The sequence below is a fragment of the Macrosteles quadrilineatus genome, unplaced genomic scaffold (genome assembly GCF_028750875.1).
Source record: "Macrosteles quadrilineatus isolate MER2022 unplaced genomic scaffold, UCM_ALF_1.0 Scaffold_6__1_contigs__length_79288215, whole genome shotgun sequence".
Lineage (NCBI taxonomy): Eukaryota > Metazoa > Arthropoda > Insecta > Hemiptera > Cicadellidae > Macrosteles > Macrosteles quadrilineatus.
In genome coordinates this window covers 66,320,134-66,346,760 of record NW_026542599.1, presented here as the reverse complement: position 1 = coordinate 66,346,760, position 26,627 = coordinate 66,320,134, and the positions used below count along the sequence as shown (strand labels likewise).

Sequence of the window (26,627 nt, the reverse complement as noted above, 5' to 3'; positions counted from 1 at the left end):
TGATGGTCGCAGCATTTTCAAATAGTTGAAGCAATTGGTGATTGGCGGGATTCGAACCAGAGACCTTGAGTATCTAAGTCCCGTGTTCAACTCATTCCCCCTGAAGTAGTAACATCCTGGAAAAATCCTGGACCCATTACAATAAATATAAAAAGTGCCTATTGTATAAAAATACCAAATAAAAAATAAGAGCAAACTGGGGAATTGATATTTAAGTGATGAGTAGCCAACAAACCAAGAATAACATTGATAATTCCATCACGAAAAAATCATACCAAAATGAATTAATATTTAAATTTTAACTGAGATGAAAAATGTAGATTTTTTAAATCCCCATCAAGCTCACTAAAGTAAGTTTGTTGTTATAGTTATGGTCTACAACTATGGTGATTCTACCCCAATAATGTCAGTGTATTTTTGATTTATATTGAATCCAAAAATAGACTCCAGGAAAAGTAATATGTAACAATCTCAACAGATTTGCCGTAACGTAGGCGTTTGTGGGTTGGAGTGGGGGGATTGGACTAGCTAGTGCGTGGGAGGTTGTGGAGGGGGAGCGAGGTGGTGTAGGTTTGAGGGAGGGTGGGGAGGGGGAGGCAAGATCAATGATGGCAGGGTTCAGTTTAGTTTACAGTGTCAGTGTTCATATCAGTACACAGTTGACGTGACGTCACTTTTTGTGCATTATCCCCAGTGATTTAAGTAAAAATCGTGGTACCTAGGAAAGCTATTGGGTTTGTAGCGGTCCAAGCAGTTCTAGATCCTTATTTTGCAGATTTTATTTACTACAACCTGTCTTTGGGTTTGAAAATATTCAGAAAAATATTAAAATACAATTATTGCATTTTATTTAGATTGAGACTATTTCAGATTAAGGCTCTGACATTTTAAACTACAACAATTTTCGATGGATTCTGTAATTTTTTTAAATACTGTCCACAATAGTAAAATATTTTTATGGTTCTGCGAATATTTTGAAAATGGTTTAAATATTACTAGTGCTGGTTTTCCGATCGTAATTTGAGATTTTACTTTGAAATTTCCTGGGGAAAACCTTTCGAAAATTGTTTATAAATTTAAAATTTGTTACGTGATTCGGTCTTAGATTTTTATGAATAGTGGTACTGTAATTTAATTGAGTTAACAGATTTGTTTTAACTTAATAACCGATGAAAACGTGTTTATTTGTCAACTTATTTAAGTAATTGTTTGATGGGTATATTACGATTTTGTGGACTTTGATTAGTTACTGTTCCAAATTCGTGTCCTTAATTTATTAATTTGTCTAAATTGGAGGATGTAAACTTTGTCTGTATACAATAATAATATTATTCTACTGTTTTGCTTGTTCCATATATCTCAAAAAATCAAATCCTAAAAATAATACCTAAACGTTAAAAAATAAAACTCTACAAAAATTCTTGTAATGGATTCTTTATTTCTTAAATCGATTTTTTTACGTTGTTTCCTTAATCGAAAATGATAATATTTAAAATGCCTGTTGATAGCCCAAATGTTCGCATGATTTTATCGGGGTCGACTAAGTTTTTTATAGAAGATACAAGATTAACATGTCAATAAAATTACAGTTATTTTTTTGCTGAATGGGATGACGTCATTTACGAACAGGGTTGCCAACTTCCCCGCGTTTCTTAATTACCAGTGTTGCCGTTAGTGCGAGAACAAAAACACTGTTTGTTACCTGAAGGATGTTCACGAACAATGGTATTTAAAATAGTGGTTTTAATTTAAATAATGGTATTAAAAGTATACCATGGGTTCCCAATGGGACTTCCCAATCCTATATACAAAACGAGAGAAACAAATATTTATTTCATCGGCAATTCCCTACCAACAATCTTGGATATATTAAGCTTGGAATTACTTGAATTTGTTAGTATTTTTGGAAGAGAAAAGGTGTTGAATTTTCTGTTTGATTGCTAACATTTAATAAAATTAGCAATCAACCATCATATATATTAAAAAAGTTTGAACAATTCCTAATTTTGAAGTTTGCAGATATTGGACTCTTTGATCAGCAATTCTTAATCTTAATCATACAATTATTATCCTCTACATTTTTAGCGTTGAACTAGAGTTATTTTAGGAATATAGGAAGGAGGGAAACCTTAACAGTAAAACGCTTTTTGTTATTTGCAAAACTGCCCCATCTAACATATCCGGTACAACCCCTGTAAATCCGGTACAACTCATGTAAATCCGGTAATCCCGGAGGAAATCCGTTGATATTTTAACTCCACGATGGCTTTATTCCACAACTGTAAACATTATTTTTCCATTTTCCCAACTAAAATTAGTATTTGTTAGTTCAATATGTGATGAATCTATAATAGCAATAAAATATAAACAAACATTAAACATTTGGTAAAAAAAAAAATTAAATTAAAAATTAAAGAACAAAAATTAAAAATTAAAAGTAAACAAATTAAAATTAAGGCCTAGTACTGCAAAGTTGTCATTCAATATTTTATATTTGAACTAATTGTAGCACGATAGTCTAAACTTATTCGCCGAAAATGTGTGATTAACGACATACTTCGTCTTGTATAGTTCTATTTTTATTTTCCCACAGAAACACTTTTTTTTTTTAAGTTTTGTCATAATTTAAGGAGATTACCGGTACTTAATTGTCTTCCAGGAAGCACAAACTAATCATCACTAATCATCTTCCTTTGTTATCTGGTACTTAGTGGGATTCAGCAGGGATTTTCAGCGTACTGGTGGGATACTGGGTGCAAAAGCCTCTGTATTGTTTCGATTGTTGTTCAACGGTACTCATTTTGCCAAAATGGGAGTTAGCAGGGATTTCAGCTTACTAGTGGGATATTGGGTGCGACAGCCTCGGTATAGTTGCGATTGTTGTTCAACGGTACTCATGGTGCCAAAGTGGGATTTAGCAGGGATTTTTAGGGAACTAGTGGGATATTTAGCGTGACAGCCTTGGTATCGTTGCGAATGTTGTTCAACGGTACTCATGGTGCCAAAGTGGGATTTAGCAGGGATTTTCAACTTACTAGTGGATTGGATGCAAAAGCCTCGGTATAGTTGCGATTGTTGTTCAATGGTACTCATTGTGCCAAAATAGGATTTAGCAGGGATTTTTTGGGTACTAGTGGGATATTGGGTGCGACAACCTTGGTATCGTTGCGATTGTTGTGTCTACACTGGAGTGACTCAGACCTCAGTTCGTGCTCCGTAGTCAGTGGCGTGCAACGCCAGTCGATCTGTTATCAGTGTAATCCAGTCTATTGATAACAGTGCGTGTTATCAGTTATTGCAATGTTTTTGTCAGGTGTCGGCGTTTGTTTCTGTTTCAACCGGAGCTACTCTCAGATTATGTGTTAGCTATCGGTGAAAAGTGCATTTTGAAATGCATTTATGGGCAAGTATTTGCGAGGGAAAATAATTTCTGATGAGGGTATCTATGGGAATTTTGTAGGCGGAATTTTGAGAATTAATCAAATATTTGAACAGGATTTGTCTGAATGAGTCGGTGAACGATGAAAATCTCTTCCTAATTTGGTCGAATGTGTTTTTCAATAAAAACCCTTTTGTGAATGTACAGTTTGAAAAAACTAGTTCATCTGCATACAAATAACGATCAGAGAAATTGCATTTAGTTTGTAAATTCTCTTAGCTGAACGATTAGCATATTTCAGCTCATTAATGTTTATTTCTGAGGTAAATTTGTCGTGCCATGACAGGACGTGTTTCGTGTAATAATTTCCACGAATATTACAACAAACTATCATAAAGATAAACATATAACCTCAATGGCCCTAAAGTAACTAGGTTTTTTCGAAATTTAAATTTAAATGCCAAAAAACTTCCTAACCAGCTGTTCCGGCTATAGACATTCGGACTAGTGACGTCATTTGTTTATGTTGATTCATACAGTGTCTGTTTTAATATCCGTGATAAATTATAATGTTTTTTCATGGTAAACTGTTTTTAAATGTTGCACGTATAGGCTACTCTAGTTACACCAAGGTGTAAGACAGAAAGTACATAAACACTTCCGTGTTAATTAGCGTGAAATTGGTTAGAAGAACAATTTTTTAGTAAAAGTGTATCGGAAGAATGAGAATCAGGTGGTCTCCCTACGCCACCGTGACCAGCTGTTCCGAGTGCGGGTCAATACAGCTGCAGTAGGCTGACACTGACCCAGTTTGTTATTTAGAGGTTGTCTCCCTCAACAAGGCCGATCGTCATTTATTTCCTCCTTCGCTGTATTTATGTAGCAAGTTTATTACGAAATTAACCTAATAAACTTTCAGCAAAGACATCAGTGATATTCTTACTGAATTTAAACGACTAGTAAATTTGCATAATATTTGTTTGATATTATTTTTTAACACTGTCTGGTTGTATACGGTTGATTGAGTAGTCGAAGGAAGTTTTTAAAGATGGCAAACAATGCAACGAGTTTTTGAAACTAAGAAACGTCCTCTAAAGAAACTTTAATAACGTTTTGAAGATATACACACGTTAAGGCGATATTAGGTCTACATTTTGAACTCTCGTCTTTTACCGCGCCTTTGAGTCCGTTAGGAACTATACGGAGTGTGTTGGACTTTGGTTCAGGACATTTCTAGTATGTCGCAGTTGACAAAACAATATATGGGCGATATTGATTGAAGAATAGACACGTTCACACGTTATGTTTATCTGTACACCACAACACCTTCAGTATGTCAAGCTGATAGACAGTGTTGTGTTGTGTGGTATGTTTGTACGAGTGTCGACTGTTCACACAATAGACCGGGCGTGTCTACCGCTATACATAGAGGTCGTTAGCATTGCGCGCATTGTTAGATGGAGGTTACATGTGCGGTGAACACAACCCAATGTAAACTTGAGAAAACTAGGTTAGCTTAGGTCTTAATATACCTTAGTAATAGCGGAATACATTGTGAATTTCAAACAAATTTTATTTGCTTTAATTTTAGTAGGCCTGTACACTACAACTGGATATTGAATGATGAAAGAATAGACTGGCAACATATTTTCAAGTATCAAGTAGTCTACAACCCAATAGCTTTCAATCTAATTTACAGCAGAGACGATGTGAAGTGCAAGATAAGCCGCTATCAGTGACAGTGCGCGATGGAGACGCGCGTGGCAGTGCCGCTGCGGGCCGGCGGAAAGAAGATGCGGAAGCGCAAAGAGCTGGACGCGCTAGGACGGCGCGGTCGCCGCGCTCCCTCCGGCGGCGGCGTGAGCTCGCAGGACGGCCTGTTGAGCGACACGACGGACGACGAGGAGTGGCGCGGCAGCGGCAAGGCGCGGTTGGGCCGCGCCGACACACGCGGCGGCTGGGCGCGGCGGAGGGCGTGTGTCGGCGTGTTGAGAGCCTGCACGCTCGTGCTCGTGTTCGCCTGTGTGGTCGCCACTACCACTGTCATGTGGCTGTTCATAGACGTCAGGGAGCAGGCGACGTTCTTGAGGAACCAGCTGGATCAAGGTAACATAATAGTCACTCGGTAGATTGCAACTTTCACTTTCTGTTATTCCTCTTTGGAAGATTGTTATGGTTTTATTTTAGCTTTGCAGAATTTTTCAGGACATAATACTGACATGGTACATTTTGATGGAATGATAATAGGATGTTGTTCAAAGGTTTATTGCGGACATTTTCCATCACGAATGTAAAAAACATTTTTTCGTGATGGAAAATGTCCGCAATAAACCTTTGAACAACATTAACTCACCATCACCAACAATGAACTTCAAACAAAGGATAATAGGATGATTGTTTTCCACCAAGTGTAACATGCTCCACTTGATTTTACAGAGAGTTGTCAGAAATATTTAGATTTTTCCTTACCTGTAGTATATGAACTATAGTGAAAATATCGATGATGAAAAGTATGTAAAGTCTATACTGTACATGTAAGACCTTATCTTATATGTAGCCACGCCCTTTGAGTAGTCCACAATTCATCGATTCTTCTTAATTACACCAGAATGGAGACAATATACTGTTAAAGCTGTTTTTTATAGTTTGGCTACTTAAACCATGCATTTGCTCATCCACATGACTGTATTGACTCACCCCTTGCTTTGCTGGATACATTTTACGCAGAGGTGTCTGTACTGGCAACTAAAAAGGTTGCTTATATCTTTTTTCATATACATTTTTTATAAAATTCAGTCACTAGAATTTTTCTGGAAATCTTTGTAGGAATCATCAAATTTATTTAAATCCTTCTATAAATTGTCATACATGTTAAAACCGAGAAACTTTTTTATAACATAGGAGCATTAGCATATTGGGTTTGTGGAGGAGTAAAGATAATTTAACTACTAATCTAAGTGGGAGTGGGAGGTAGCCTGTGCAACTTCTATTGTGTGTGAGGTGTGTTGTTTGAGGGCCTGCCATAAGCAATGAGACCTTGAAACCTTTCAGGCATTGTTTGCTCACTTGGCTGAGATAAGTGTTATCTGTTAGTCACTAAGTGAATCTAGGCTGTGATAACAGTTCTTTGAAACAATTGTAACACACTAAGTGGTGCTTTTATTCCAACCTCTTTGATAAGAAGAAAAGTATGGTAATGGAATAAGAGTTTGTTTCCTATAAATTATTTTGGATTTTTATCAGTTGAAAAATCAATTATTAGGCCTGCCGATTTTTCCAAGAAAAATGTGTGATGCCGGACATTAAATACTGACTTCCTATTCAGGGGGTTTGCAAAGAATGCAACCATGAATTAAAGTGTATTGATTTCAGTCGTAACTGTTAGTAAAAAGATACCAAAAGATGTTGAGGGCCGCTCCAAGTTGAATGCATTATGTTGATTGCCACAGGGCAGCATTTTATGGCCTTTATTTTATTATGAATTATCTTCTGCATATTGTATTTCTTAAAGCCCGTTTTGCCAGAAGCCGCTGTTGCGTCTGAAGCTGGCGATGATTGCTAGAGCGATAACTGCTCAGCGTTCCATCGCTTGAAGTTATTCTGCCAGAAGCGTCTGTTCCTTATGATTATTTTATCAATGAGTGGTTTTATTTGTTGGCGAAAGGAGTGTTGTACCTATTTGAAATGAGATGTAAAAAGCAAATAGTGAAGTACTATTTTTGTACACCGAGGAATTGGATGATGAAGATATTTTAGAAATATTGTGCAAACTAAGAGAAAAAGTGCGTTCTATGTTTTTAAAGAGGCCTGAAGGGAGATATTATATTAATTATTAAAATAAAATCACCTCCATTCTAGAACGCAAGGTGTGCTTCAATCATTTTATTATCTTCTTCGCTATTAAATCCCCACTTTGATTGTGACGCGTCATTAAACCCACAAATCCGGCTTAAAAACACAACTTAAAATAAATTAAGAACAGTCGAACAGCAAAACTTGTGTTTCTTCTAGCAACCGCGTCTCCATCTGCTCCAGGAGCTGTGGTCAGCGATAGACGCTAGCGGTTTAGTTACAGACGCTGGCGGCTGTAGCGATAGACGCTTCTGGCATAATAGACTAACCTGAAACAATGCATAGCAGTGGTCAGCGATTGTCGCGGAATGATCATCGCTGAGCAATAGACGCACCAGCTGCTTCTGGCAAAACAGGCCTTTACTTTACACATATGATACATTATTGGATTTTGAAGGCCCTCAATTGGACTTGGTAATGATTGAGTCCTTGCAAGTACTTCAAAGTATTGTTGTCTGATAATTATTTAATTTTGAGATAAATCAAGCTGTCTTCAATTTTAAGAAAAATTGCAAATTCATTCAGTAAATGTCGAAGAGTTTCAAGTAGAAGATGTGTTCACAGCCAAGTTTCTGGGTTTGAAAGTAGACTTATGATGTGTCTAATGTTTTCTAAATGAAGTAAGCTCATTGGAAATTATGAATCTGCCACTCTAATTAAGTAAAGGGTATCAGGAAGGGTTATAAGTCCAGAAAGGCGGAAATTGCCTCATGTTTCTGGCCGGGTTGCCGATATGGCCATGTTAGTAGGGGAAATAGTATATTTCATTACTAGGACCGAAAGTGGCATTTTCCGTCGCACGCTCTAGTTTTTTTGTGAGACAAAGCCTCACACAGGGAACCCCAATTTCTATTTATATTTCTCAATCAATTTTGTTAAACATGGAAATACAAAAATAAAACAACTTTTAACAATACATACAGCTGATTCAAGTCATCAAATTAAACCGTAACAAAACACTAGTGCGCGTAGAGAATAAATGGAGAACTAATTGAGAGCGAGGGAATGTAAATTTAGAGCGAGGGAAAATCAGCTGATCGATTTTCCCTTGCCCTAAATTAGAGCTTGGGAAACGGCTACTTTCATTGACGTCAGCTGTTATCGAAAATAGTTACTTTCGTTACAGAGTGATGAAAAGGTTTTTTCAGAGGGAACCCAGTGGCTGCGGTCTTTAAAAAATGTCTTTTCATCAACTTCCTTATATTTTCAGTTCATAAGCGACTATGTTGCCAAGGGCTCGGTTTGAACCCATATTGTCTCATAACCCTTCCTCTGCTCAACCCTCCCTTGCTCTTTAGTGAGTGTGGCAGTTTTATTACACCAATAATACCTCAAATATTGTGGCAGTTTTACTACTGCCTTGAATCACGTTTAAGGTTTGAACATCACCTGCACTTTTGAGCTCAAATGCTCTTCTTAAGGTTACATGTGTTTCTCATCTGCAAATGGTAAATGATTGTGGGATCCCTTCCAAGACCCTATGATTTTTGTAGGACAAACTGTGCTTTACTATCATTAGTGGCTTTCTGCTGAACATATATTTAGAGGAGAATTGCAATCGTAAAATAATTTCAGATGTCAGCCTCATTTTCAAAGTTATCTTAATTATATAACCTTGGAAATATCCCACCATTGACACAAACATTACTTTTTCTTTTATTTCTCAGAAGTGTCGCTCTCGTAATAAACACAACATCGCCATGTTTCAGTTGTCGCTGGCAGCCAAGGCGTTCCAGAGGCATTACAGAAGTGCCACTCCATGTCCAAACAACTACAGCAGAACCAGACGGCGTTGTTCATCAAACTCAACTTGCTCACTAACCAGCTCAACAACTTTACGTCACAGGTAACGTTGATGACAGCGGAAAACATTACCAGCCAATACTGTGTTCCCATGTGAATGAACAATGTCCATGTTATTAGCCACAAGGGTCATAACTAGAGGTTGGCGTTATTTAACGTACAGTAGACTCCCTCTTATCCGGACACCTTTTAACCGGACATCGGTTTAACCAGACTAAACTCAGCAACAATGGCATCTCTTTAACCGGACAATTTTTATCAGCACATTGGTTTAATCGGACTAGATCGGCAGGAAGTGGGCGGTACTGAAACGACTGTTATCAAGGGAAAGATTTGAGACCAGTGATCACGTTTCTAAATACAATACTCTCCTAAATTTATGCACAGTATGCATCTAAACGGTCCGTTTTAACGAGTTTTTTGGGACGTCGGTTTAACTGGAAAACCTGTTGTCCGGACTGGGTTCGGTCCTAAGGAGTCGGAATGAGAGGGAGTCTACTGTAATAGGGAAAATAATACTATTACCAAAGTGTCACCACCCTCGTAATAGGTTGCTGTGAATACCGTATTATTTTTGTAACATATCATGAACTGTTTCAACAAACAAATGAAATAACGTCCCTGCTGATCCCAAGCTAGAGCGTAGGTTCTTAGGATGAAGGTGAGACAGAAAAAAAGTGTAACTTCATCCATTTTATCATCCAGTGAGCATTCATCAGAAGTTCCCGGGTTTGGTCCTTCCTACCCATTGTAGCCATTAAAATTAAATAAGTTGCACAGATCAAGTTACACTTGAAAACAAACTAGATTAGAAACATTGATATTTATATTTTTGCTAGTTTTTAGCCTGGGATTGTTTTTACACATTATTTCAGAATATATCTAGAGGTTTGTGGCATTATCAAATGGATAAAATCCATTGGTGAGTGGTGGGATTTGAACCCGGAACCTCTGGGACCTAAACCCGATGCTCTACCACGAGACCAGCTCGCTAACACGATAATCTAAGTTAATGTTTGTGGAACAGTACGGAAAGTTGTTTGTGACCTGGAATTTGGGTAAGACGTATAGACCTTCACAGCTAAATTGTGTTGCAGGTGACAACCATCAGTAACTCACTGGCCAAGGTGGAGCAGAGGTTCAAGACGTCCCCAGAGCTAATCAAGGTGCCTCACGACCTGGAGACCTTGACGACCAACATCGCCACCTTCGGCAGCCAGATGCAGGACCTGGAGGCGAATGTGGTGCAACTCAAGGAGGCCAATAGTAAACTGTCCGAGGCAGCTAAGGGACTGCAGACTAACGTCTCTACTCTCAGGGTATGTAACGATAGTGGATGGAAGTGGAATTCCATTCCCATAGCTTTTTATCAGTTTTAGAATTATAAATTTGATAAAGCAACATTTGATTCCCGAATTATTAGATAAATTTGTGATGAAGAAATTGTGATTTTGATACTCCATGGCTATTTCTTGTCAATTATGTCTTACAATTTGTTGTGCTGGGCAAATTCACCTTGTAGTAATTATATCTCTAATCAGTAAAAAAGGCCATCAGAGTTATTGTTAACATCAGCTCAAAAAATCTTGTTGATCCAGTTTATTAAAAATATCTTACCCTCCCTGCTCTTTATATTTTAAACTTGGCACTTTTCACTAAAACAACATTAATTTATTTGTAAACTGTAAAACAACTCATAACGGTAATTGATGAAATAATCAACTTTTGGAGAATCCAAGCCCCAGATTTGCTATGTTTCACAATACTCCCTATTATCAATGTACAGGTCTACAAAAAATTATCTTTTTATTTCACATATAAGTCTTTGAGCCACTATACTTTGCATTGTGTTGTATCTATGTTTATGGATGGATTAGACATCTCATGTAACTTGTTTTAAATACCTGCATTTAAGTAATTCAATTCGTTGTGTTATGTCACAACCGGTTTCAACTCTGTGTCATCTTCAGCTGTACAAGGATAAAGTTGTCACTTCATTGAAGGATGGTTTTTAAAACAAACAAAAAAACTTTACATGGACATTGAACAGACACTAACACGTTACAAAACACTAAAACATACTGACATGGTGATGACATAAAACAACGAATTGGATTATTTAAATGCAGGTGTGTAAACCACTTAAAGTATTATACAGTAATCCGGTGGCTAACTTACATCAATATGTTCCAATATTAAATTAGTAAACTAATCCAGCTTGATATTGTAACTAGATAGTGCCAGACTAGCGGGTAATGACTAATAAGGGAAAAGGGTAAAACACTTGCTGAATATCTAACAGCAAAATGGAAATAACTAATATTGCCCCAGTCGTGGAGATAACATCATTTCCCACAATGCAGTAGAACCTGTCTGACCTGGGCTAGTCCGATTCCTTGCGTAATCTGACCATGCCATTGCCTTCGGTAACATTGTTATTGCAGTAATAGTGACCATTTCTCATAGACGAATAAACATCATCACCCTCTCCCTGCAATCGTGACCAAATTTTGGTTTATCCTCCGTGGTGACAGACACATCATCACAGGGAAAAAGAGAATGTTCAGCAGTAATGGAAACATCAGAGTCTTCTTCAATCATGGATAGTGGATACGTTAGTGTAATCCCCCCGCGACTATGGCAAAACTAGTATATCTCCTGCAGTAACTGAAACATTTTTATTGTCCACCACGATTATGGCTTAACATTGTGACCGCCTCCCTCAGGTTTTCAAACGTTATCATCGTCTACTATGATTGCAAAATCCCAGAAAAATCCTGCTTCATGGAAAAATCATCATCGTCTTTGGCGATTGCGGTACAAAATTGAGTATCTCCAAAAATTGCGGGGATACTGTTATAGTCTCACAATATCACGGAAATTTTATTGTTGTTATCTGAGATCATGGAAAAATTCTGAACACAGAAAAGCCACATCAAATTTTCACTGTTCCGCCCATGCTTCTAGTCTCGTGCCATAGGTGAGAGTTAAGGGTGGGCTCTACCTCAGCTCAGAAATCTCAGAACGATGTTCGAAGTGTCCGCCAGACTGCGCCGTGTCGGTGCAACCCAGTTGGAGGGGAAGTGGTGGGAGGAGCTAGGAGGTTCGCGAGTTGACTGCTACGTTAGGCAGCGCCCTGCGGAGCTCCCGACGCACACACGCGCAAGCGCAACCGGGTTATTATTCGCGCGTCTGCGTATCTTTTGCTTCTGCTCAACCTCCATCATGCCCTGCCACCGACACTCACTGGCAGCAACGTGACGTTCGCATCGCTCCCATAAGCTTATACAGTAAAAAGTAAAACATTCCTAAATATCGAGTCTTGTTTGTCATTATTGAATAAAAAAAAAATACTTTAGTTATACTTTGTAAAGTATCACTGCATTAAATTATAGTAATCTTAAGGTTTTTTTAATCAACTGTTATATTTATTTATTTTCTTTTGTTGATGTTTAAGGTTTTCATTATTATTTAACTCTATTCCAACTGTAGCTACACCGTAATGGGCACAGAATCAGTCGGTATCTCACACATTCTTGGGGATTATAATTATGTAATTAATGTTTACAAAAAATTAATGTTTACAAAAAAGGCAATGGTGGTATGAAAATTTCATTTTTAAAGTATCTTTTATCACATAAAGAAAGAATCCACTCATTTATTTTTCATCGTTCATTATTAAAACCAATCATTTAAGTAAGGTTGTGTGGTTAACAAATAAAGCAATCTAAATGACAATGGTCCACATTTGGTTCACATGAATAAGATGCCTATTTGCAGTATTCAAAGTCAATGTTACGTCGGGTTCACTTAAAGTCAAGAGTTGATTCTGCCTTATTCCGGCGACCATAATTATTGGTTACCGTATTCATTTTATAGTAAATTCCCTAGTGAAAAAAATCCAGTAACTGGCCAGGTTCTGGCCCAGGTTCCAGAATTGGCAGGAACCTGGGCCAGAACCAGAACCTGGCCAGTACTGTTAAAGAACCTGGCCAGTACTGTTCCAGAACCTGGCCAGTACTGTTCCAGAACCTGGCCAGTACTGTTCCAGAACCTGGCCAGTACTGGTTCAGAACCTGGTCAGTACTGTTCCAGAACCTGGCCAGTACTGTTCCAGAACCTGGCCAGTACTGTTCCAGAACCTGGCCAGTACTGGTTCAGAACCTGGCCAGTACTGGTCCAGAACCTGGCCAATACCGGTCCAGAACCTGGCCAGTACCGGTCCAAAACCTGGCCAGTACCGGTCCAGAACCTGGCCAGTACCGGTCCAGAACCTGGCCAGTACCGGTCCAAAACATGGCCAGTACCGGTCCAAAACATGGCCAGTACCGGTCCAAAACATGGCCAGTACCGTTCCAGAACCTGGCCAGTACTGGTCCAGAACCTGGTCAGTACTGGTCCAGAACCTGGTCAGTACTGGTCCAGAACCTGGCCAGTACTGGTCCAGAACCTGGCCAGTACTGGTCCAGAACCAATCTTGGGCGACGACGCAAAGATAGAACAGAATCAACCGAGAGGAGGGGAAATATCGATCGATGGCTGTGGTGGGAGAGCCGACGACAGGTTGAGCCGTTGGCCGCATGGCCGCGCCACTGCACGGCGCCTTGAAGAGCGCTTGCAAGCCTTTCGAGTCTGCGTGTTTACATAGTTATCATTCAACTTTTTAGTAAACTAATTCCAGGTTCTTGTTTTTAAGAATTTATTGCAGGTTTACCGTTTTTTATTTTTCTCTACAAATTATTTTAATGTATTAAAACTCATTAAGAAACGCCTATTTTTACATTTTTCACCAACCTTTGAGCCCAACATTTTTAAAATTATCAAAATAAAAAAAAAACGAGAAACCTACAATAACATTTCACGAAAAATATGACACCAAGATCTTTTAAATCGGTTCACAATTGGGGCTACAATCAGGAAGAACTAAAACCCTTACATTTGCGCGCGCCAGACGGGTAGAGAGCACCCTTAAGAAGTCCTCTGAGCCAGAGTGATATGCAGCAATGTTTGTATGTTGCTGCGCGGTATTTGCAGGTGCTCTTTTGGTTTTAACGCAGTGGATATGAGCCCTGACTGCCGCGTGGAACATGAGTAACCCGCCCGGCGCGCCTAGACGTTGAGTAGCAAGTGCCTGCATTTTTACAATAGGCCAGGGCTCAGAGGACTTCTTAACTCTAGCCTACAGTAGGTGACGGAACACCATAGTGGTACTGTAGTGGGAAAATCAGCTCTCAGGATCAAGAAGAGTTGTCTGAATTTTACACTGCAATATCTGCAGATACTTTCTGCGATCCCAATAAATTGTGAGAATAAAATCTCTGCTCGATTCTCTGACTGAGTGCTTTTCCTCCGACTGGACAATTCTGACCTAAATGGTAGCATAGGGTAGGCTAGATGATTGTCTTTCGCAGTCACGGCAACACTTATGAGCATATCTCACGATCGCAGCAACTCTCATGAGTGTATCTTTTAGTCTCAGTGATATCATGATTCTCTTTCACTAAAGCAGCAACAATTTCTTTTGGTCTTGGCGATACTGAAATCGTTTCCTTTTGAAAGCGACAAGCCCCAAAACTAGTGAGCACTCATTGCGGTCTCGGCAATAACGTGATTGGCTCTACGGAACATATGTCTACTGTTTATTCTTATCTTTTCATATAAGACAGGAGAACCAATGCTATGATGTCAACGAATGGAGGCTTTCACGATTAAAAGTAAAAGGCATTTTACCAGCCATCCAAATTCATTCAGAATTTACGGTTTCCAGATCAGACAACCTGTATTAGGTTATAATGATGCATGTATCTTAATGTAAATTTTTTTTTTAATAAGTTAAATTTAGCTGAAAACATGTAGTGATTTTATAACGTTTCCTCCAAAGATTTACAGTGGCCTTTGATAAAAAAGTTTGGAGACCCCTGAATTAGACAACAATATATTTTTACTCAACCAAAGGCCCAAGAATCTCAAAACTCGATTTATGGTTTATACTGGAGGGTGGGAAGTCAATCCATCTAAACTATTACCTCAGTTTCCGTTAGGCCTAGTTCATAATTATCCTTTGGAGGGTAAGTTAAGTGATGATCTGATGTTACAGGAGGAGATGATGAACTTACACGTAGGTGTGGCTGCTAGCGCTCCACCCAACGTAGATGTACAGTATATCAACACCACTATCAACTCACTGAGAGCTAACCTATCACTCATCAATGATACGCTCAGCAAGAAGATCCAATGGAACCAAGACGACCAGGAACACCAATATGTGAGTCTACCAGACAAGTACTTGTGTTCATGCAACATTATGAAGCTTAAACGATTAAGATTTAGATTCTTGGTCTTTAAGCGACCACTATGTCAAAATTGACAAAAACACTTTAATGTACCAGAGTTTAAGTTTCAATACAGTGTGCCATCTTTAGGGTTACTTGACGTTGTTACAACTGTGGGAAATTTGTTACCCTGGAAACAGTACTCTTCATTAAAATGATGGTGTATTTAGGTGTTTGACTGATTTTTACATTGTCGATTCTGAAAACTATTATTCTACATTAGGTGGCCGAGAAATCCCATTAATTGAGATTTTTAAAATTAAATTAAACAAGTGTAATTTAACTTTATGGGTGGTCTATGTATAATTTATCTTTACAGCTTATCTGTAAATTTAGTGTTTGTTGGGGTATTAAAAATTAAAAAAATTCAAGAAGTTCTGTAGTTGCATGTAACAGCAAACAACTTTCAAAACACAACCAGCTGTGGTATAACATATTCTCCCTTAACTGACCCTGATTAAACCATCCGAGTTAAAATAGACATCGGTTTATCCAAGTAAAACTGGTTGGTTTAACCAGATCATCTTTCCATGGTACAGTCAATTGATACAGTTACGTCAACTTCACTAACATCACTCTTTGCATACTAGTATTTTATTTAGCAATAGATTTTACAACAAAAACATTACAAAACTATGTGTTGATGTATGCACCCGATTTTTGTTCATATAATGTCATTAATACAATTTTTATAAGTATTTCACATGTTTAAATAGTTGCCCATCCAAGCAACCTTTTAGGTTATTCACCCTGCTCTATGAGGATTGGTTAAGAAGAGTACTTGGAGGCTAGCGCTGGCAGCCATCATGGATAATTTCTAAGAGCTGCTGAAGAGTTATTTAGTATCTAAAAATATTATTTCAATCGCCAAGAGTGATTGTAATTTATATATCTAGTATATTGTGGGATTAGAAATTTTCTTTACAGTTCGTTAATTATTTTATGAGTTAGAAGGTCTAGTCTCCAAGGACTCTTAAAAGAGAGCTGATGTAAATTCTTAAATTATAATCCAAGTTGTTAAAGCAAGACTTCTTGATTACAGGTTAATACGTACATTTTTTCTCATAAGAAAACTAGTTACTATTTATTTTATTGAATGTTGTCTGATATCAAGTGGGATCGTAGAAAATGTTTCATTTTATTAAATTTGCCAAACAGAAACAAATAGTGAGCCTGCAAGAGCGCAATGAGAACGTCAGCACTCGAGTGACCTCGTTACAAAACGAGTGCAACACCAAGAACACTCAAGTAACCTCTCTAAGTTCAACGGTGGACCACCTAACCTCACAGGTATTCTGTGTTTTATTTGTTTAGTTTAAAACATTCGAAGTTTAGATATTTATTTTATGTTGTTTTTGATTTCAATAAAAAACAATGATAATGTGTTAAAAAGTATTTATGAATTTTAGTGGAGGAAAATGTGTACAGTCCAACCTCAGTATAACGAATCTGAAGGGACCGAATTGAATATTCGTTATATCAAGGATTTCGTTAAAACGAGGTTCGTTATATAGAGGTTAGGTTTGCAGGAATTTCGCTAAGTCGAGGTTCAGAACCAGCGTCGGTCAATATAAGTCGGGATTAGACATCATTAAAACACAATTAAAGTAGCATAGGCTACAATACTTTACTGTACAGTGTTTACATTGTACAGTAGAACCTAAATTATCCGGCATAAAAAAGGGGAGGGATCTTGAATATTGCGCTATCATGAAAATGGCATTGACCTTGGTACAGGTTAAAAACTGTTAGTTTAAAATCACAGCTTGTTCTAACCCTCCTAAAACCTAGCCAAACACTGTATTGCGTAGTCATAAACCATGTAAAGAACAAAACAAAACAGTAATAGAAAGTTTTGTAAGCTACACTGCTCGTGATAGGCCGGTAGGCTACTAACAGTACAGTACTGATTTATCACAACAGAGGAATGTCAATAATAATCATTAAAACTATAGCATTGGTGTTGCTAGTTGAAACAAATCGTATTGAAAACAATACATTATTAGATAAGTCATTATAAAAGTGTATAATCATAGCCAACTTAAAGATAATAAAAACACTCGAAAAAGGAACACTCTTAGGTTTCTCTTCATCCAAAAATTGTACAATTCACCATAGCTATCCCATATCGCCCAATCACAGCTTACTAAACACAGGGTGTCCACATTCTGGAAAGTCAGGGATAGTCATGGAAAGTCATGGAAAAAAATTCTGGTCATTGAAAGTCATGGAAATAGGCAAAAGTCATGGAAAGTCATGGAAATCCCCAATGATGGATGGATTCCAGGGGACCTTTCAATGCTCTAGTGGGTCGTAACCCCAACTATTGTAGCATTTTCCGAATTTTTCACAAATGTACGCCAATTTCAATTTATACAGTTGTCTTAGTTTATGGGTTTTGAGACTTGTATTAGTTCATTGTTGTACCTATTGTACTCCATTGTTATCTGTTATTACATATTTCAATATTTTCTGTGAAATAACTTGTCTAGGCAGTATTATTCGTGTGTATACGGTATATTATAATTTTTGAGTTAAGTTCGTGAGTCATGGAAATCAATGGTTAATGGTCATGGATAGTCATGGAAAGTCAGGGAAATTAAAGACAAAATTTCTGTGGACACCCTGTAAACATTACGTCGTCATCAGTCCTCAGTGAATGAAATCAGTTCTCGTTCTCGTTGCAACATAGCGCGCGCAGCGACAGCAGACGGAGATGTGTAAAACGGAGCAGACGAATGTTAGCGCAAGCGCTGCGTCACCTTTCCATTTAATTTGATAAAGAAACAGATTTTTCAAAAACAATAATTGGGTGGGGGGATTGTTATATCGAGGGAAAGACGAAGACAATTTGTTATGCAGAGGTTAAATTCGCAATGTAGAGGTTCTGACAATGATAAATTCGCTATATTGAGGTAGCCTATCTTATTTTAGCCAAAATCACAAAAAAATCGTTAAATCAAGGTCGTTTTTATGGTTTGTTTGTTATGTAGAGGTAAAATATACATTGTGTCTTATGGAGAGTTCTAGGGGATTTAAAAAAATTTGTTATATCAAGGAATTCGTTGTATCGAGGTTCGTTATATCAAGGTTTGACTGTATTACAAAAGTAGATCTTCATGCTTAAGTGTTCTTGATTCAAACAGCACTATCAACAAACAGACATTGGCATGTTTTAAATTCCAGCCCCTTGAATTGGACTTTCCAATGTACAAGTGAACCAAATTTAGTTGCCAATTCAAAAAAATTATACCTACCAGGTAAACCGTTCTTCAGCTTAATACAGCCGTTACAGCCTGTTGAGTCTTGCTTACCAAGACCACAAAGAAGTAAGGCACAGAGAAAATATTCAATGGTAAACTTAAGTGTTGTAGTCTAGAGCAAAGTCCAACACCCACCCTTCACCTCCATGTACTACACCGCTCATGGTGGAGGAAGACCCTAAGCTCTGTACGGTAGAAATTTCTATGCATTGCTCGCCGCTCAGGCTCTTCCTTGCTCGTCATAAGTATATTTCCAGCACAATATACTAGAGCTGAAAGCGCACAGTCGTCCAGAAGAAAGTTTCCTCTTCTCCTACTTTTCTGTCCCAAGAGCATACATAAAAGCCCTCCCCCCCCAAAAAAACCAACAAACAAAAGACAAACACCTTTGTCAAATTTGTTCACAAGTACAGAAACAGTAAGCGTTTCATAGCAAATTAAACTATTTTCTTTGTTAGAGGGAGCACTAGATTAGACTGAAACTGCTCATCCCTTGGTATAAAGTCTGGCTTTGTGTTATAACCACAGAGATTATGATATAAATGTAGCTGATCTGCCTAAGAACAGGTTCCACCCAATACTTGATGGATTATCAAACAGTAGCACTCTATGAAGCAGGTGTAAGCACTTCCCTATGGTTCTAACTTAAAAGTGTAATTTCCCCTAGTAAAACAGATGGGTCTCTGTCCCCTAGAACTCCCCACTTTCTGTACTTGGTGTATCCCTTTTCCTAATTCCACATCATTATATCCTGAAGAATTTAGGGGGTTTCTTTAATTTACCATGATCTGTGTCTCTTGTGGTCTGTTTTGAGTTGCCTCCTGCCCAATCGTATGATATTGTTGTAACCATCTAAAAAGGAAGGAGAGATTGAGTTTGCTTACCCCATGACGCAGAAGCTGCATCCATCTCTTTGTTTTCCTTGTTAGTCCTACAAAAGATTCCACAGAATGTGAGCCTTATTTTTGAGGCTGAGGCTGTTTTCGCTTGTCAGTTACTCTATTTTACCCTGTGTAATTGAGTTTGGTCCATCTTTGGTGTTACCACCCCCTGTGAAACCCACTTGCTAGTCCTAATTAGAACTTACGATTAGAAAAAGCCCAATGCACATCCTGCAACAAGTGTAGAACGTCCTTTTATTGCGGAGGAGACCTTTTTAGGTGCTCCCAGGAAAGTTCTGCTCTCCTTCCTAAAATTACAGTTTATAAACTCAGATCTGTAGTTATATCTCTTTGAATCTATAGACAAGCCTTCTATGATGAAGGGGTGGAGTCCATGCTGAAAAATTACTCACTAGGGCATGTTTTGGTTGTTTTCTCCTCAGTCATACTTCTGGAACACTTTAAGCATCTTTTTGTAAGTTATGAAGTGCCTGGGTATATGTTATGTGTAGGTTTTTGTGTGGCACACAGCTACAATCATAGTAAAATTTCGCCCCCTCGTTCCTACCACCTGGTTTTATGACTATACTATTTAGTTGGTCTAAAGTGTTAATTTTGGTAAAATTATAGATGCCTTGGGAGAACCAAAACTTGCGATATTAATCTCTTAGTCACACTCAGTTTATTTCCCATTCAAACACAAGGTATAGTAGTCCTCTTGTACAGTTAAGAGTCCATACTTTGTTCATTTTCAAATGTTGTACAAATGGCTGAAATAACCAGGGTAAATTTCAATAGGGAGGATTATGATCATAGAAAGTTTTAATTTAAAGCCTGTGCCGTTGGCTTACACGAATCTGTTTTTTTTTCAAGCTTCAAATAGAGAAACTGGATGGTTATTAAAACCAACATTAATCCTCAACGAAGGCAAAAACCATTCAATAAATGCTAGATCAACAGTTTATTTTGATCTTATCAATACAGCTATTAAAAAAAGAACACAAAGTTACCGAGAAGTGAATATATTAGTGAATTAACAAGCTAGTCAACTTTCTGCTTATCTGTGCCAAATATAGGGTACTCTTGGTCCTTGGTTAAATTGTACCGAGAAGCGCCAGCCCCTTTGGTGGAACGGATGGAATTTCCTGCGGTTCTAATGAAACTGTGAACATCTCCCTCAATCACGGGGATATTATCTAAGAAAATAAATATTCAGTTTTGGTTTCTCAAAAATTGTTTCTGTACAAAACTCTGTGGCATTGCTTCTGATGGTATATTCTGTATAGGGTGTGACTTAGCTGAGTACCATTGATGACATTGTTGTGACTCCTGAAAGGGCAATCACAAACTGTATCAAGCATTTAGTTAAGGACATACTTTTTGCAGAAAATACGTACATAAAAATTGATTGGCTTCAGTCAAGGAAACATCTGAAGAAAGCTCTAGTTTAAGGTAATGTATCAACTATCAACAGCTAAAGTCTATTGTAGCCAATACTCCTATGGCCAATGGGCCACAGGAGTACTGGCCCTATCGAGGAACAAGGTTTTCAGTGGTTAACAATTAAATTCATTTCCACCACCTTTACTCATATCTTTTTAATAGTATGCTGTGTACTGACTAAAATAACTGTAACTTTACTGTTTGGCAGTTAAAGAAGCAAGAAGAGCACTGGACTCAAGTATCTTCCAGAGTCAGTGAATTGTCAGAAATGTGCAGCAGAGCTGAGAGTAACTACACCCAGCTGAGTCAGCAGCTGAGTAGTGTACGGAGTGCACTGAGTAACTCCACTACTCACCCTGAGACTGACAGTGAGTAGTACCTTTGACTGTAGATAGTGAGTAAACTGTCAGAAGTGTGCAGCAGAGCTGAGTCAGCAGCTGAGTAGTGTACGGAGTGCGCTGAGTAACTCCACTACTCACCCGGAGCCTGACAGTGAGTAGAACCGTTGACTGTAGATAGTGAACTCGAACTGTCAGAAGTGTGCAGCAAAACCGATAGTAACTACACCCAGCTGTATCAGCAGCTGAGTAGTGTACGGAGTGCGCTGAGTAACTCCACTACTCACCCTGAGCCTGACAGTGAGTAGTACCTTTGACTGTAGATAGTTTAACTGTCAGAAGTGTGCAGCAGAGCTGAGAGTTACTACACCCAGCTGAGTCAGCAGCTGAGTAGTGTGGGAGTGCGCTGAGTAACTCCACTACTCACCCTGAGCCTGACAGTGAGTAGTACCTTTGACTGTAGATAGTGAACTGTCAGAAGTGTGCAGCAGAGCTGAGAGTAACTACACCCAGATGAGTGAGAAGTGTACGGAGTGCACTGCGTAACTCTACTACTCACCCTGAGCCTGACAGTGAGTAGTACCTTTGACTATTGATAGAGTCGGTGAATTAAGGTGATTGTGGGTTTCACCCAATAAGGTATTTGATAAGGTAAGGTCTTGGATTTCATAGTACTGCTGTATTTCAGTTATCATTTAGTTCAAGGATAATTTATAACAACTTTAGGTTTGATGAAGTAGATAGTCAAAAGCAATAAATCTCTGGGATTCATTTAGAAGTTCCCTGTACATCAGTGATATATGTAATGCTTGTCTTGTCACACAACTTATAATTACTGGTGAAGTGCTAAAGTAAATTTTTATTTTTGTCAACAGTGTTCCCGTCCTCCAGTCACAACCTCCTCACAGTCTCCCACATCCTGGTTTTTTCTCTTTTTGTTTCCTTCGTCCTGGTTTTCCTTTGTTACCTCTATCTTTAGCAGAGGTAAGTCACCAGTTTACATAATTTATTATGCAGCTTTTAGAATAATTTATTAGTGTTTATTGTGTTGATTTATGATTTTTGTTGAACTCTAGACATGAATACAATACAAAGCTGTAAACAATATTTTGTGTTGGCGAGCGCTTTTATAGGAAGCCATGAGAATTAAGGGTGGTGTTGTGTAAAAGTCATAGTTGTGGGATGATGGGCTTTAACAAGTTTTTTTTAAAAGGCTCAAATTTTGATCAATATTATTACTACAGTATTATCACAGACAAATAGAATGAATATAGACTGTCAAAAGAAGGTTTCGCGATGACGTTAAAGTGTGCTCAATGTTCGTCGATTCGCTGCCATCGTCGACTCACCGACTGCTACTAGCACTACTCTTGCAAATGAAATGCTACTATATATCAGACCCAGATTTCAATAGAGGTAAAGTACAAAATTGTAAAATCCCATAACTTAAAAAAAGCCCATTTTTTTAAAACCCTGGAAATTTTTAAAACACAGAAAAATAACAGAACAAACTCCTACTCCCCGGACTCTGGGCAATTCTCCAAAAGTTGGCATACCTGGCTCCAACTACCAACTTGACATGACAACGCTCACTAGCACTTGACGCTGCAGCAGTGTGCGCCAAAACTACACGGCACTCCTAGCAGTGGATGCCAGAATATATGGTAACCGCAGCACTGCTATCGGTCTATATTTAATTCTTTCGTCTATGGTATAAACTATAACAGTTACCATATCAGGTACTAGATATAGACAATTTCCTGTGTACAAACCACACCTTAAACTTGTTATCAAAATGAACAGGAGATCAAAATACATTCTTCTATACTATACCATTAAATTTGTATATTTTCATCAATTGAAAAAATTGCTCAGATATAGATATTTGAGCAAGAATGACTCACTGACCAAGCCACCGTCTGCTTGAGCTGCTTCAGCATGCACAATAGACTCAAGGAATAAGACTATTAGTGAGGTTGACTGGCTCACCTCACTCTGACCTGTGTTTTACTATAGTGTCGACTGTCGAGTGTTAACATGTGAACTGTTTGCAGGTACGAGTCTGTCAGAGTCCACGGTGACTGTATCCAGTCAAGGTTTACGAGAGTCTTGAGTCACTGCCTAACTCTTCTACTGTCTCGTGTCGTAAGACCTGTGTAAATATCATTCTCCGTTAGTGAGATCTTGTCACTCCTCACTCTTTGAGTGAATTGATTTTAACCAAAGGGAAACTGTAGACTTTGATATCTTTTAAACAAATCTTACGTGTAAGTTTTACAGAGGTCTTTTGTATTTTTGAAAACATCAGTTACGTATCTCTTTTCAAAATGCTCAAGTTGACCTTTACGTTTGTTTATACTAGAGTATCAAAATGTTATAAGTTACAACAATTTTCTGACTGAGCTAAAGTTTTGGGTTCTCGCTTCATCCTCAGGTATTATTTAAGGTTAAGATTACTGTGCAAAGTGTCTGGAATTCTGTAAAATTATGTGTGAACAAACAGTACCGTACTTTGTTTTATAAAAAGTTGATTTCTGTACTATACTTTTTATAAAGGAACCGCATAAAACATTTTGTGTGATATTCGTGAAAAGGAACAACGAGCCTTTAAATAAATGTTCACTAAATGGTGTACAGTGTGAAATTCACCAAAACGTAGCGTTTGTGACTCATCCGTGGATTCGGGAAATGGTTTCTTGGTAGTGAAAAGATAATTTGTTCTAGTCGTATTTACTTAACTATTAACATGTTCAAAAACTATGTTAGTAACTTGAAACAATTCAGATGTTATATATATTTAAGTTTTAGGAAATGTAAAATATTAGTAAATTTAATAAGCCTTCCATTTTGAATAAATTCTGTCTGGAAATTCTAATTTTATTTATTTTGAAGTGGTACTTTCTTTATTTATCTTACATGTTTAGCATGTTGAAATTACTAGGCCCGATTGATCAAATTGGTATGTACATTATAGTCTGTATGTTGGAACCAGTGTTCCAACCCTTATTCTACCTAGGGACTGGCTAATGGTTTAAGGGTCCGAAGGACATCAACTCGGAAATCTCAGCTCGGGCTTCAGTAGCTATGTTGCGCCATTGAACAGCGCCATGAGAAGGGCTTTCAGACGTTCACGGCAACTGCCTTTGTAAACTGCCCATACATGCTAGTAAAAAACAATGAGTGGGGTTTTACAGAACGAAGAACAATCTATGCGTCTCTGGTTTTAGAATTTTAAAGTAACAATTCCATAATGAGTTAAAGCAGTTTAAAATTGCCGTTTTTTGTCTACATTCAAAGAAGATTTTCAGGCTTTATGGTACGATATTGAAAATATTGAAACCACAACACTCTACATAATTTAGTCCTCTTCAAAATGCCCCCCTAACTTTGATTCTATGTTAAGTGTAGCCTTCAGAAACACGGTTGCCCCAGACCCTTGTGTTTACACAAACCAGCAGGGGTAGAGTGCACACTCAAGGTCTGGGCTAGTATAAGGATCAGGAGACATGTTCCATCATACAGACTATAGAACCTCCTTTCACTGTTGGCAGAATGTTTATTGAATTTTGCTTTCAAAGAGAATCTTGGAGAAATCTTGAAAATTTTTATTCTGAAATTGGTTGTTAAAGAAAAAAACAATATGACACTTTTTGATGCTGAAAAGAAGTCTCATCAAAAGTTAACAAAGATAATCAGTTGGTTAAATTAATTGTTTATAACTATTTTGGTGGGCACAATAGTTACATTGTACCCCAATAAAATACTGAACAAAGATTGATTAAAACCTAAAATTTCTATGATAATCGTAAAACTTGATATCATTAGTCTAACACAAACCAAACGTCCATAAAGTTTAGAGCTAACAGTGAAGAATTAAATGTGTGTTCTTCAATTCTTAGCATTTCCTCTTGAAATAGTTATAAGATTTTTAACTTACGATTTGGTTGTATTCCAAACTATTTAGAGACTGTAAGCAATAATACAACCTGATGTTTACCAGTCCAGTAGAGTGCCAAAAATGTATTTTTCTATGGCTAAGGAAGTGGACATGATCTAATGCACCAATACTTGTACATTTACACTTAAGTTGTACCAAACCTGTGTATTATATCTGATGATTTATGTAAATATTTTTATAACTAGTTCTATAAATTATTGATTTTAGGAAAATTATATCATTGTTATGAATTCAAAGAGTCAATAGTAAATAAATTATCTGTGAATTAGATATGTGTGTTTTTATTGTATTTTATGTTATACTTTAATGTGACTTTGATTTAATTAAATTAAAAGGTTTCTGTAAGAAAAGACTAACATACAAGGCATGTTTTTTTAAGTAGGTACAGTTTTTAAATTTCTCCATTCCAGCTCTGCGATTGGCATTTTTGACATTTGTGCTGTGTAGATGAATCTATTGGCAAGCCTGTGCTGGAAATTTGGCAACAATCGGCTGTGTTTACATCTGGTTTCAAGCATTCAAAATGGCGTTGCCAATAATTGAGACTGCCGCCGACTGTGAAGTGCATGCTGTAATTAGATTTTTAAATGCTAAAGGTGTGAAAGCCATTGAAATTCATCGACAGATTAGTGAAGTGTATGGTGAGAACTTTATAAGTGAAGGAATGGCATGCAAGTGGGTAAGGGCATTTAAAGACGGCCACACCAACATTCATGATGAGCAATGCACCAATTCATCAGTAATGACAGATGGCCGGCGGCCGCCCAGTGCGACGCTCATCATGAACGTTGGTACGACCGTCTTAAAAAGCCCTTACCCACTTGCGTACCATTCCGTCACTCACAATGTTCTTACCAAACACTTAACTAATTTGTCGATGAATTTCAATGGCTTTCACTCCTTTAGAACTTACAAATCTATTACAGCGTGCACTTCACAGTCGGTGGCAGTATTAATTGGCGACACTATTTTGAATGCTCGAAACCGGATGTAAACACGTCCGTTTGTTGCAGAATTTCCGGCGCAGCCTTGCCAATAGATGCACATACTTAGTACAAATGTCAAAAATGCCAATCACAGCACTGGAACACAGAAATTTAAAAACGGTACTTACTTAAAAAAACATGCCTCGTACAATTATGACATTAAAAAATAGAGTTCAGCTAGTTCGCCTGTGAAAAATTAGTGTCCACGGGCTGATAGAAATACAAAAAAAGAACAATAAACATAAATTTCATCTTGATGTAAGACTTGTTTAGAGAGTAGGTTAAAGATAAACTTATTTTATTTTATTCATTTTTATTTTTACTTCAACCTATTCTCTGAAGAAGTCCTACATCAGGACGAAATGTTAGTGTTCTTTTATTGTGCGCCTATC

General features: G+C 37.7%; 1 protein-coding gene across 2 annotated transcripts in view; it reads left to right on the top strand.

The window, feature by feature from the left end:
- LOC128996784 (uncharacterized) overlaps positions 1 to 25,517 on the top strand; it is a 33,699-nt gene extending 8,182 nt beyond the window's left edge. The window contains exons 1-8 of one of the 2 annotated variants that reach the window (XM_054422249.1): positions 617 to 734; positions 5,079 to 5,485; positions 8,941 to 9,077; positions 10,132 to 10,353; positions 15,132 to 15,299; positions 16,525 to 16,656; positions 21,162 to 21,321; positions 23,346 to 25,517. In XM_054422249.1, coding sequence (XP_054278224.1) covers positions 5,128 to 5,485; positions 8,941 to 9,077; positions 10,132 to 10,353; positions 15,132 to 15,299; positions 16,525 to 16,656; positions 21,162 to 21,321; positions 23,346 to 23,404 — 1,236 coding nt within the window. In that variant the 5' untranslated portion in view covers positions 617 to 734; positions 5,079 to 5,127 and the 3' untranslated portion in view covers positions 23,405 to 25,517. Of the gene's footprint in view, positions 1 to 616; positions 735 to 5,078; positions 5,486 to 8,940; positions 9,078 to 10,131; positions 10,354 to 15,131; positions 15,300 to 16,524; positions 16,657 to 21,161; positions 21,322 to 23,345 lie in introns of those variants that run through there. The other variant, XM_054422250.1, reaches the window with a different exon arrangement.
- Positions 25,518 to 26,627: the final 1,110 nt, after the last annotated feature.